Source organism: Watersipora subatra, chromosome 11 (genome assembly GCF_963576615.1).
Source record: "Watersipora subatra chromosome 11, tzWatSuba1.1, whole genome shotgun sequence".
In the NCBI taxonomy this organism is placed as follows: Eukaryota; Metazoa; Bryozoa; class Gymnolaemata; order Cheilostomatida; family Watersiporidae; genus Watersipora; species Watersipora subatra.
In genome coordinates, this window is record NC_088718.1 from 38940476 (window position 1) to 38953717 (window position 13242).

Genomic DNA, 13242 nt, shown 5'->3' on the forward strand with positions numbered 1-13242 from the left:
CGGAGTTCAATCGTTTATGCCAGTTATAATTAAATAATATTGTTAATGGATCACAGTGAAAGTAACAGAAACTTAAAAATTAAGTTAGACAGATTGCCAACTTTGGACATTGTTAGCTGTTTTGTTACCTGTGTAGTTCCACATAAAACAATCAATTTTCACCCAAAATAACGGACTGTTTGGAATAAAACTCATGTTTAGCTAAAACTCAGGTTAAAAATGTGAGAGGAAATGATGCCAAGACATTTAAAAAACAAAACCTAATAATTTGATCTAAAAGATTCACACAAAAATTTAGCCATTACTATGTTTTCACTGTGTGGAAGCAGATTCATAATTGTGCGCACGTTTTAATAAAGTGTATCAATAGACATTCACATGTTGCGGATTAACCCGGGGACTTTTTAAAAACATTAATAATTTTCCACCGAAAGTCATTGTGAACAGTTCAAATGAAAATAAGAACAACTGAAGTGGGGAAAATGTTGAAAATGGAATAGCTTGTGTGGCATTATCTTGCGCATCATTCACAACTGTCGCTTCCATCTTTCACAAACATGAAACATCTGGTATAATTTTATGAGTAAAAAAGCTCGCTCGATTTGCAAGTTTTTTGCGTTCTTATCCTGTGGATGATGCAAAATTGTCTAGATTAGCTGCATCATGAGAACATAGTGAATGTATGTCTACATAATATTTATTGATTTACAGATATTTATGTGATCGATATTGAAGGCTCAATATGTTAAGGCTCATTTGATTCCCTGATAGATTTAGTATCCTTATGCTGCCAACAATGTACTTAGTGCAGAAGGAAAGAGCAGTTATTTCCTCTCTTTTGTACAACTACTCACTTGTTATTGTTAAGGTAGCTAGTACATTGACTTTTGTACTTGTAGTTCATTCCAATGGCTGGTTTGGCCTGTGGACCTTCCAGGATTACTACCCAATGGTAGGAGGCGGCTGTGATTCTACTGACCCCGAGCCCGCAGTTTTTGAGAAGTTTATTGTGTGGAATTGTGAGAAAGGACTGGAATATGTAAATGGAGGTTCCCTTCAATTTGTTGATTGTTTACTGGTGAGTGGAAGTTATCTCTCTTGTCAGAAACTTTTTATTCATGGTTGTGAATAATTTATTAAAAATATTTTGTGATTGAATTTTTCTTCAGACACTTGTCTAGTTTATATGTACATAAAATCTAGTTTTTTAAAGAATTTTACAATTTTTTTGTATGTTTTTATGCTTGTGATTTCTATCAAGTATCAAGTAATAATCTTTCTATAGCAACATTTGTATCAACTTTACCACAATATGTTCGTTTAACTCGTTCGTAACAATTGCAATTAGGAAAAACTCTTTGGATGGAGCCCCTGAAGTGGTCTCATCTCCATAAAGCAGTTAATATATGAATATAATAAACTAATTTATTAATATATTAAAATACAAATTTATTAATATATTACTATGTTAATATATTAATAAATTATCATATTATTATATTCATTTAAATACTAATTTATTTTATTTTGCCAATTTTTAACCAAATTTTTAAGAAATGCTCATTAATAAAGATTGCTTATTGAAAACGTCTAACAACTTTTAACTTTGTGTGAATAACTAGGAATACTCCCTTTCATTTTATTTCTGTTATTACCAGCAGATTAGAACATGCAAGAGTGTTTTATGTTGGAATTATTCTAGGGTTGCTACGGCAAACTTGCATTTTGTCAACCCTGTGATCTTGATTGTTACTAAATAAACCAAAAGTATATTTATAAAGATTTAGATTTAATCTTTAGAATTGCTGCGGAGAACTTGTATTTTGTCAGCTATGTAATATTGCTTGTTATTTAAATAAACTAAAATGTCTATTTAAATAGATCATGTTTTAATCTTTAAATAGACCAAGTTCTAATCTTTGTTAGGCTAACAACAAGCTGACAGCACTTGAAGGAAAAAAGAACATGCTGCTAGGAGTAGAGGCTCCTTACACCGACAGGGGACCCATGATTCGAGACTCAGTAATTGCTGCTTATGCTCCTAACTATCCACACAGCAGTGGTGGTAAAAGAATTGGAATTGTCCTACCTTGGTCTGCAGGATTCTCTGTGAAGGTAGCTTCCTTTATAACTAATAAGAGTATTTCAGCATTTAGCTTTTGCATGTTTGTTGTTTATTTACTTTGTGTACAGAAGGTAGTAGGTTTATTAGCACACTGCTTGCCGAACCTCTGAAATATATGGCCACAATCTTGTATGAGGGTTTTTAGCTAGAGGCTACTAAATATATATTTTACAATTAGTGCATTTTATATATTATACAGCTGCTTATTTTTTCATTTTTGATAGATTATATGTCCACTCTATATTTTGGTAGAATGTCAAATTCATCAATTTTGACCAATCAAATGAGGCAGTTTTTGGCATGACAGAGATTCAGGGCACCTGCTCAGAGCTCTGCGGTGGCTGGAACTATCACATGGAGCAAATTTCGTTTATCAATGGAGACCAGCAAAGGAGTGAGTATGCTTATTGACTATATCAAACCGCCGCATGCTAGTTAATTCAGAATACGCTCATCTGATTGACACCAGAGGGCGCCTTAGCTAACACGGCATGCTTTATTCATTTGTAATGTTATTTGCTTATTAATTCTTTTTATCTGTTTAAAGGATTACTCATGTCAAATTTAAAAGTGTTTTTTTAGAATATATAAACATTTTTTTATCCTCTAAAATTTTGTTAACTGTTTCAGGTGATCTGACTGCCAAATTAAAAATTGAACAAACTTGATCGCAGTTAAAATGCTCAGACTATACATCTATCACTCATAAACAGGAAGCACGGCTATTGGCATTATTAGTCTGGTCTCGTGATTTCTTTTTTGTCTGGTTGTTTTAACTATGATCAAGTTTTGTCAATTTTAATTTCGAAACATCTTGGCAGTGGGATCACCTAAAACAACGAACCAAATCTCATATGATAGAAAAATATTTATACTCTCTGATAAAATCTTTCAAAGTTTGATGTGGGCGACCCGTTAATCAACGCTTTAGTAAAAAAGTTTCAGCTGGTAAAAGGAACAGCATTGTTTACGTGATATTACCATAGACCTATTAACTATACTATTAATTATAGTTAATAGGTCTATGGTTATTACACTCAATGTTAGCAAATGATCATCTCGCCCGTCATTTAAACACATTTTTTTCCTTGGTTGTTTCACGGATGAAATACCCAAATTGCTAAATTGTTTGCGTGTTTACGGGTACATAGCAGTGTACATAGCAGTGTACATATGCTCACCAGTAGCTGCCTGGCAGCCACTGGCAGCATGACACACCATGTAGATAGATTCTTTTCAGCAGTGAGTCAGCATTCGCTTCACTGCTGAAAATCGAACAGATAGATAATCACTGCTATTATTATAATATACATCTTTCTTTGGCTGTGAGAGAATTTGGCCTCTTTTGTAAAGCCCCAGTGTTGCCAAAAACATTTTTATTTAGTTCATTCTGGTTTATGCTGCACCTGTGTCATTCATCAGTCCTGCTTTTACTTGAACTCTGATGAAAGGCAACTGCCGAGCTTCTATAGTAGCTTTCTCTTTGTGCAGGCAACTTCAGATGGCTTTATGATGGGGTTTTTGTCGACCTTGATGGGAGTTACTCTGGTGCTGCGGGGAACAAAGTGCTCCCTTGGATGGATACGATGGACCCTAGCAAGTGTGCAAAAGATGACAGATTTAGTATTGGGGCAGTAGAAGGAGCTGTGTGTGCCAGCACAACTAAATTTGCTCGGCTCTCCTTCAACAAGTGAGTAGTTAGAAAGGCTAAAGAGTGATTTAGTTTTCTCTCCAATTCATCGCTTTTGCCAAGCATGGAGGAATATATTTTCAGGTTTTAGATTTGAGCAAACATGGCAGCACATCTCACATTATAGTGCACATCACATGATATCAGAGATAGTACTAACCACATGATATCACAGATCAAATGGTGACACAGATCACATGCTATCACGGATCGCATAAAACACAGATCACAGGATCTCAGAGATAGGCATGATAGCACAGACTACATGATATTACAGATCACATGATAACACAGACCACATGATATCACAGATCACATGATAGCACAGATCACATGATAGCACAGTTTACATGACATCACAGATCACATGATAATGCAGATCACAGGGTAGCGCAGGTCACATTATAGCACAGTTTGCATAACATCAAAGATTACATAATATCCCAGATCATATGATATTACAGATCACATGATATCACAGATCACATGATATCACCGATCACATGATATCACAGATCACATGATATCACAGATCACATTATATCACAGACCACATGATATCACAGATCACATGATATCACAGATCACATGATATCACAGTTTACATGACATCACAGATCACATGATAATGCAGATCACAGGGTAGCGCAGGTCACATTATAGCACAGTTTGCATAACATCAAAGATTACATAATATCCCAGATCACATGATATTACAGATCACATGATATCACAGATCACATAATATTACAGATCACATGATATCACAGATCACATGATATCACAGATCACATGATATCACCGATCACATGATATCACAGATCACATGATATCACAGATCACATGATATCACAGATCACATGATATCACAGATCACATGATATCACAGATCACATGATATCACAGATCACATGATATCACAGATTCTGTTATAGCACAGTTTGCATAACATCAAAGATTACATAATATCCCAGATCACATGATATCACAGATCACATGATATCACAGATCACATTATATCACAGATCACATTATATCACAGATCACATTATATCACAGATTACATTATATCACAGATCACATGATGTCACAGATCACATGATATCACAGATCACATTATATCACAGATCACATGATATCACAGATCACATGATATCACAGATCACATGATAGTAAACTCTTCAACTGATGGTACATGCCCTCAAGCTGTTAACCTTTGTTGAAGCAATGCATGACAAAGCTGTTAATATATTATTTGCTGTCTTCTGCTGTCTTGATATTAATTCATTACTTTGCAGTCCCGGCATGAGCTCAATGTTGTTCAAGAATGTTCTATTCACCAATGAATTTGGGACACATATCGCCCCATTCGCTGACAAGAGGATGACACATAAAACAGGTACCTCTCTTATCAATGAATCTTAAATACTTTTATGACATTGACAGCGCAAGTTTTACATTCTGGAATTTTTACATTCTGACAGTTTTTAATTTGGGCGATGTGCAAACCTAATATATCCCTGGTCAGTTACTTAACAAGTCTATGTACAGGCTGGACTACTGTTGTGGAGAGTGGACAGGAGTACAAGATGGTCTGGGAGAATATAGAGAATATTGTCAACATCAGTTACAACGCCATCTTTGAAGATCTGGTGAGTCATACATAGTGCTTTCCTTTCAGCTTCAAATCTCTTGCTTTTCATTTCACACATTTATTATCTTTGAGTATTTAAAGATAAACATACCAAATTTTAGTCTATTTTATATGAAAGTATTTATATTTTTCTATCATCAGTGATCATTTTTTATGTTTGACGTGATCTGACTGCCAGGATGTTCCAAGACTAAAATAGAAAAAAACTTGATCGCTATTAAAATGTTGAGATGTAAAATACATGCTACCAATGTTATAGTTGGTATCTGCCATTCAAGTTGCAGTATTACACATCCCCATTCTGTTAGTCTCTCCGCAACAATAAACGTTATAACTGCACTTTCACTTGATATGACTGTTTTAACCGCAATCATGTTTTGTCAAGTTTAATCTTCAAACATTCTGGCAGATCACCTCAAACATCATAAACAGAATTTAGGATGAAAGAAAACTACTCATACTTTTTACATCGTAGTTAAAAAGGTCTGTTGAATCTAGAGTTGCTTGATTTCAAAGAAACTCGTCGTTAAATAAATTAATAGTTTGTATTTCTCTTGGCTAAAAAGTTAAAATTTTCAAAACTTGAAAATTCAATATCAATGATTAAATCGATATTTAACTTTTGAACAGCTGTGTTCAATTAAGAGTGACAATTCTAATTAATTTTAATATATGCACAAATTTAAGTTATTTAGTTTAAGAGCCGACTGAGTTACTTCTACTATTACAGGTATAATTAAAGTGTAATGCCATCCTCTTATCTTTTACTATTACCTATTATTTTTTATGCTCAACTCTGTTGAACTGTTTCTAAGCAACAAATGGTCCGCCATTCAACCAGTTTTATGCATTCAAGCAGCAGAGACCAATCAGAAAAAATTGTGAGTTCGGAGTTGGTGAACTATGTAGTTGTATTTGCGACTTGATTAGTTTTAGTGCCTTAAAGAAGCTGTAAAAAGTGTACGCATTTCGTAAAACGTGATTTTAATTGAGAACAATTTCTTTGAGGACCAATTTATAATAATTTGCTTTGCAAACAAGTAGTAGTGTAGATCAATGGCAAACGTGTATTGCTATTAGCTATTACATTGTCTTAACTTTTAAAGATAATGTTTTCTCAAATGAACAATCTCGCAGTGAATGAAGTATGGGTGTATATTATCTAACCTAGTTCTGCATATACACATTGCTAAGGAACTTAATTATATTATTTGCTTTTGTCAATCATTGCGAGAAATTTTCTAGGACTGGTGTGATATTTTAAAAGGTAAGGAGGCTAATACTGGGTAATTTTCTACGATTTGCGTGATATTTTAAAAGGTAAGGAGGCTAATACTGGGTAATTTTCTATGCTGCTTTTATCCAAATCGTTCAATTATTGAAAATGCTGTAGATGCAAAACTTTCATTTTTAACTGCTCTAAGAGTATGAAACTAGCCATAATGATTCTTTCTACACGCTTCCATGGTAAGTATTGCATAAACAGCGGTGAAAATTCTTAGTCAGCAGCAAATGGATGTACCCTTGTACCTTTATGTAGTGTGTAGAATAGGTATGTTAATAAGAATAATAATAAAAATGATAATTAAATATGAAGAATTTATGACTAAAATTCTGTAAAGGTTTTGTGTCTGATCTCTCGAGTTTAATAACATTCGTCTCCTCAGTCCTCTTTAGCATTTTAGTATTTGACTTGAAATTCTTCTGAAGAGTTATCTTATCATACCAATTCATTTTAGCTCTCATTTGCCCTCTGCAAGCAATCCCTCTTTTCATTTGTTGTATCTTTAACTGTTTCACAGAGTTTTACCTTTGTTATAAAGTTCAGTTTGAGTTCTCTGTTAAAACAACAACCTATTATATAAGTTCTGATGATCACCTACATGTACATTCTCTTTTATTTTTCAGGAGGACTTTTCAGTCATCATCACCCACAATGTTTCAACTAGGCCTGACAGGGTGAGAGTGCAAGGCGAATTGAGAGATATAGCTGATGCATCCCAGAACAAGCTTAATACTGAGTCTAGCTATCATGGAGAATTCTATTTCAATAGCAATGATAAAGAGCTGTCTTACATGGGTGAGACAACTTTTAAGTAATTATATGTGGTTTGCTCTTATACTCCATTTTTAAATGTTTGAAGTATTTTAGGTTATATAGAAGTTTCTTTCTGTTCAGAATTTCAGACTGGCGCACGAGTTTTGAGAGATTAAATTATTATAGTACTGAGGTAACGCACAAAAAATTATCAAGGTGATTTAAAAACTTGGTCTCGAAATCATTAATTTTTATATAAGCATTGTTGTACTTATTTTAATAGCAATGACTCACTTTAATCATTAGCTGTTGTTATTAAAGTAGAGTCTATCAATGTTAGTATGGAGTCGTCTTCTCACAGTCCAGTAGTAATGGTATTGATGGATGGGTTTCTGCAGTCGTCTGTATCATCAGCAAGTAAAGTATTCAGGTTTTGTTTTATGGTCGAAATTATCTTTGAGAACTTGGTATCATCATCATCATCACAGAACTCTGAGTGTCAGCAGGTGTCCTCAGCTTTAGAAGTAGTTTGATTGTTGTTACTTGTTTAGGGAAAAAAAATCATGAACGTCAAAAGCGCCGATGTTTCAACAAAAACAGAAAATACATCAGACATTTTCATAAGCGTCATTGCGCAATGGAAACATTTATCACATGCAGAAACTAGACAGTTGGGGTTTCTTTGAAATTCAAACCACTTCTGCTACAAAAGAAAAACACATGAACTTGCTAATGATGTTTCTATCACAAGTCCTATGCTGTAGAAAAGTGTATACACAAATGCTGTTACAGAAAGGGAGGTCAGTTTTGTAAGAGTATGCATTAAGATTTGTCAAACCTCTTCCCATGCATCTCGAGTCATGCAGCTTATACCTTTTACAGCCTATACCTTCTGTTGATTATGTCTCCTGCAGATTATACCGGCTGCAGATTTTTATCTGCAGCTTATTCCTTTTATAACTTACACCTTCTACAGCTCATTATTTCTATGACTTATATTTTTTGCAGCTTACCTTCTGTAACTCTCACCTTCTGCGGATTATACCATTTTGTAACTTGTACTTTCTGCAGCTCGTACCTTCTGCAACTGACACTTTATGTAGCTCATATTTTCGGTGATTTATACATTATGTTGTAGCTCATACCTTCTGTAACTTACATGTTCTGAAGCTCATAATTTCTGTAACTTACACCTTATGAAGCTCATACATTCTGTAATTTACACATTCTGCCGCTCATACCTTCTGTAACTTACACTTTCTGCAGCTCATAGCCTCTGAAGCTACCATCTTGCAGCTCATCGCTGGTGATACAAAAAATGCTCACAGTAAGATACATGTATATTTTATTTGTCTCATCACTTGTAAATCTTTGTAACTTTAGTAAGCCTTTACAAGGTCATCCTGGCAGTCTTTACAAGGTCATCTTGACAGCCTTTCTAAGGTCATCCTGGCAGCCTTTAAAAGGTCATCTTGGCAGCTTTTACAAGGTCATTCTAGCAGCTTTTACAGTGTCATCCTGGTGGCCATTACAATGTCATCCTGGCAGCCTTTGCAAGGTCATCTTGGCAGCTTTTACAAGGTCATCTTGGCAGCTTTTACAAGGTCATTCTAGCAGCTTTTACAATGTCATCCTGGCGGCCATTACAATGTCATCCTGGCAGCCTTTGCAAGGTCATCTTGGCAGCTTTTACAAGGCCATTGTCTATTTGCAGTGTCATACAGAAAAAGAGCATCAAGGAAAAGGAGATCAAGCGATGCAGAGTACCTGTTTGAGAATGTCAACTTCCAAGGACAGAAATGCTACTATCCAGATTGTCAGCCACCACCAGATCAAAACACCCTTCCGCCGGTCACCTCTCGTCCTGAGTTTTTCGATTGGTGGAGCAACACCACGATATGGCCAAATAACTTACTTCCAGGAGAAGATGAAGATGTCGAGATAAAATCAGGTAAAATTATACCAGTTGAAATATTGCTAGCAAGTAAAATTGTACCAGTTAAGGTGTTGCTAGCAGGTAAAATTGTGCTGGTAGAGATGTTGCCAGCAGGTAGTACTGAATTAGCAGCTGTCCTGATGTGTAAAGGTTACTTCACACTCTATAAATGAGGGACTCATGGACAGTCAGTGGCATGGATACATCACTAGCTATTACATCTTTCTACATAGCAGACATTGTTCAATGGTAAACCTTGCTAGCTAGCAAGCTTGCTAGCTAGCAAGGCTTTAGCTCTATCATAGCTATAGCCGCAGCTCGTAACAAGCAGACCGTTAAACCTTCAGCAATAGTGAGTTCAAACTGAACCATAAATTGTTTTGCATTAACCTACAATCTCTTCATAAACGTCTCACGAACTCAAAAAAACTGGCAGACCAGTCACTGAGAGCTACAATTTTTACACACCCACCTTTAATTGTTTACAGGTATGTGGGTGGTGGCAGATGTGCCCTTTAACAGAATGAATAACCTTGTGCTCTATGGCAATCTTGAGCTCGACCCTGGTAAGGACCCAGTCACTGGTGAATACAGAGATTTTGTTCTGGAAGTTGGCTACCTCATCATCTCAGGAGGCCGACTGGTTGTTGGCTGGGAAGATGAAGGGTAAGAGCTTAGATATAGTAAACCGTAGATATGCGAATAATCAACACAAGTGAGGCGTATAAATAGGATGTCGCAATGTCATGATGATGTGTAGAGTGAATCAGCTGAGCTATGAATTCCTATTGACTTAACACTAAAAACTGCACAATTATTCCATAGTTTGTGCATCTGAGATTGCACATTTTATTGAAAATATATAAAACTGACTTTGGATGAAAAAGGCAAGAATTTTACACACATGGTAATGGACAATGATATAGTACATTTGTAAAGGTTAGGTTTACCAAGTATTTAACATTTTAGTGTGGGCTCACATACCTGGGGTGTTGTAGTTTCCTCTGATGACATTTCACTAAGAATTTGGTCTTATTGTTACTTTTATGACTTAAAAACTAGTATGACAAGCTTGCTTTCACTATTAAACTCATTGCTCAGCTGAAGGCTCTGTTGCTGTGATGCACATCACTGTGACATAAAGTCGTGAAAACAAGAGCCAATTATAGGCCTCACATTTGCTCTATTGTAATGGTAGCTAGTCACCAATCTAGGGTTTATTATATCTATGAGCATGAGCTACACGTATAAGACAGATTGATTTCTTTGTTTCAAGACTGGCATAAACACTAAAAACTGATATAAAATTTTTACTGTAATAAAAGCCGTGTTCCACTGTCCGAGGTCATGATAAAAGTGGTAGAAAAAATATTGTACCACACGGGAATCAAACTAGTGTGTTCATATTACTGGTATCATCTACACCACTTGTGTGTTCATAGTACCAGCTAGGCATATTATCTTCTATTACACTAAACCCCCTTCCCACATCGAAGAATACTTGTGTACCTAGTTATTACACATATCAGTCTCTCACAGCTCGCGGTGCTGACAGCAGTTTTAAAATGCTGAAGTGTTTAAATGTTTTAGTGAGAGACTTTTAGTTTTCATGAGCAGTCTATGGAAATTAACTCTATGATTTTTGCCGAGTATTGGAAATGATGCATCTGCATCAGAAAAACATTGACTGGTGCTAGCGTAAAAATAACGTTACCATACACTCTCCGGAGATCTTTTACTAAAAGAAGATTTTCAAAGGGTAAAAATAACAAAATATCAATGAGGGGAAATATTTTCTTTTTTGGAAAAATAATAATCTATAGGTAACAGGTTTTTTTAAAAGCATCTCAATAAAATGTTTTTGAAACTACAAGACACACCTAGGAGGGATTTGAAGTTCTACCAGTCAAACTATTATAGAAACAAGAATATCGACAGGACACAGAGTCATTTGTGAAAATTAACTAATCAGGTTTAAGTTCTGAGGCTGTAGAGTTGACTTGCATGCTTCACACCAACTAAATATCTAACAGTCATTAAATACTCTCATACTCCCAGTTTTCTCTCCGCTTAAGATGTTAGCTAATGTTTTACCAATGATATACATGTACACGATGCAATTTTTGGAACTACCAGTATCTCTGCAGTCAGGTGTAACAACCATACATAAAATCATTCAAAAAATTCAGACGGCTGTTGAGTGGTGCAGTTGTTAAAGTGTCAGTTAATCATACTGAATGTTGCGAGATTGACTTCCGTAAGACGCAATCTATTTTCTTAACGATCAACCGTAGCTTTGAACAGAAGCACATAGTTTTTATTATACTCAAGATTAATAGTTACTCAGAAATCGGAATCTATTGCTTGAAAACTTTTATCCAGCATATACTGTACATTGCAGGCGCGTTAAATAGTACTGTCCTTGAATAATAATCCCACAACCTTTCGTTGTCCATAGATTAGTAGACTCAACAAGTAACATATAGTTTTAATTAATTAAGGTTCTAGTGCTGTTGATGTTGTTTTTGCGGAGTTTTCTCCCGTTGAGCGGAGGAAAACTCCGCAAAAACACATGTTTGCCAAGACAGGTTAAGTTGTAGTCAATCTAGTGCTAATAATGTCGTTTTTGCATAGGGAACTCACTAGATTGTTCAAACATAAACATTTTTATTGCTTTTCATGATAAAATTATCTGAAGGTGCGAAGTAAGTGAAAGATGAAATCTGTTCATGATCACTGACAACGAATTGAACGTCTTTACTATCATAAGAGCCAGGAGCCAGAAGCCACGGGTGCATGTCAAGAAAACATTGTATCTTACAGGATTTGAACTTGCAACATTTGTTTTGGCAGCCAGACACGCTACCACCTGTGCTAATTGTTTGCATTCCATTGATTTACAATAACGGTTCACATAGTTATTTTTTGCCCTTTATCGACTTATCTGAGAATCTCACAATGCGCAATAATTCAAGAAAAACCATGAGTAATGATAAGTTAGTGATAGTCTGTCATTATTAAAAACATATTAATTTGTTTGAGTCATACAAATTTACTTATAACAGCTTTCTTCATTACTACTGCCAGAAACAAAATAAAAAATACTTACACAAAGCTTTAGTGGCTTTTATCGCAAAGTATCGATACTTTTCTATCGCTTGCGATTATTTTTGAAGATTGATCTGATCTGACTTCCAGGACATTTCAAGATTAAAACTGACAAATTTGATCTCGGTTAAAATTGTCAGAAGAAAAATACATGCAAAATGACATCACTAATTGTTATTGTTGCTATAGTTGACATCAGCTATTCGCTTGTGCGTTCACATTGCAGTGTTACGTCTTTCTATTCTGTCTGTCTCTTTACAACTACGTGTATAGTCATAATAAACACACTTTCGCTTAATTTTAGCGTTTTAATCACGATCAAGTTTTGTCGATTTTAATCTTAAAACATCCTGGCAATAATATTACTTCAAACATCAAAAATAGTCGCAAATGATAGAGAAATACCAATCCTTTCTTATAAAATCAACTAAAATTATGGGTAAATTCATCTTTAAATATGCTGTAAGACTTTGTTATCTGTTTTAAAGTAGATTAATTTGAGCTTTCCTCACTATTTAGGTATCGGGGCAATGTGGAGATAATTCTAAATGGAGACCAATACTCGGAAAACTATCAACAAACCAGCGGAGCCACGGTCGGCCAAAAGGTTATTGGTAAGTGTTTGATCAGCAGATACTGACCTATGGTCTGTATTAGTAAAAAAAATGTATATAAAAGTATGTATATATAT

At 35.1% G+C, this 13242-nt stretch overlaps 1 protein-coding gene across 1 annotated transcript in view; it reads left to right on the forward strand.

Moving 5' to 3' along the window:
* LOC137408051 (fibrocystin-L-like) overlaps positions 1–13242 on the forward strand; it is a 40417-nt gene that overhangs the window by 1501 nt on the left and 25674 nt on the right. The window contains exons 3-12 of the mRNA XM_068094440.1: positions 900–1078; positions 1927–2115; positions 2378–2519; positions 3617–3815; positions 5114–5214; positions 5367–5467; positions 7378–7549; positions 9222–9458; positions 9932–10109; positions 13071–13165. Of these exons, the coding sequence (XP_067950541.1) occupies positions 900–1078; positions 1927–2115; positions 2378–2519; positions 3617–3815; positions 5114–5214; positions 5367–5467; positions 7378–7549; positions 9222–9458; positions 9932–10109; positions 13071–13165 (1593 nt within the window). The remainder of the gene's footprint in view (positions 1–899; positions 1079–1926; positions 2116–2377; positions 2520–3616; positions 3816–5113; positions 5215–5366; positions 5468–7377; positions 7550–9221; positions 9459–9931; positions 10110–13070; positions 13166–13242) is intronic.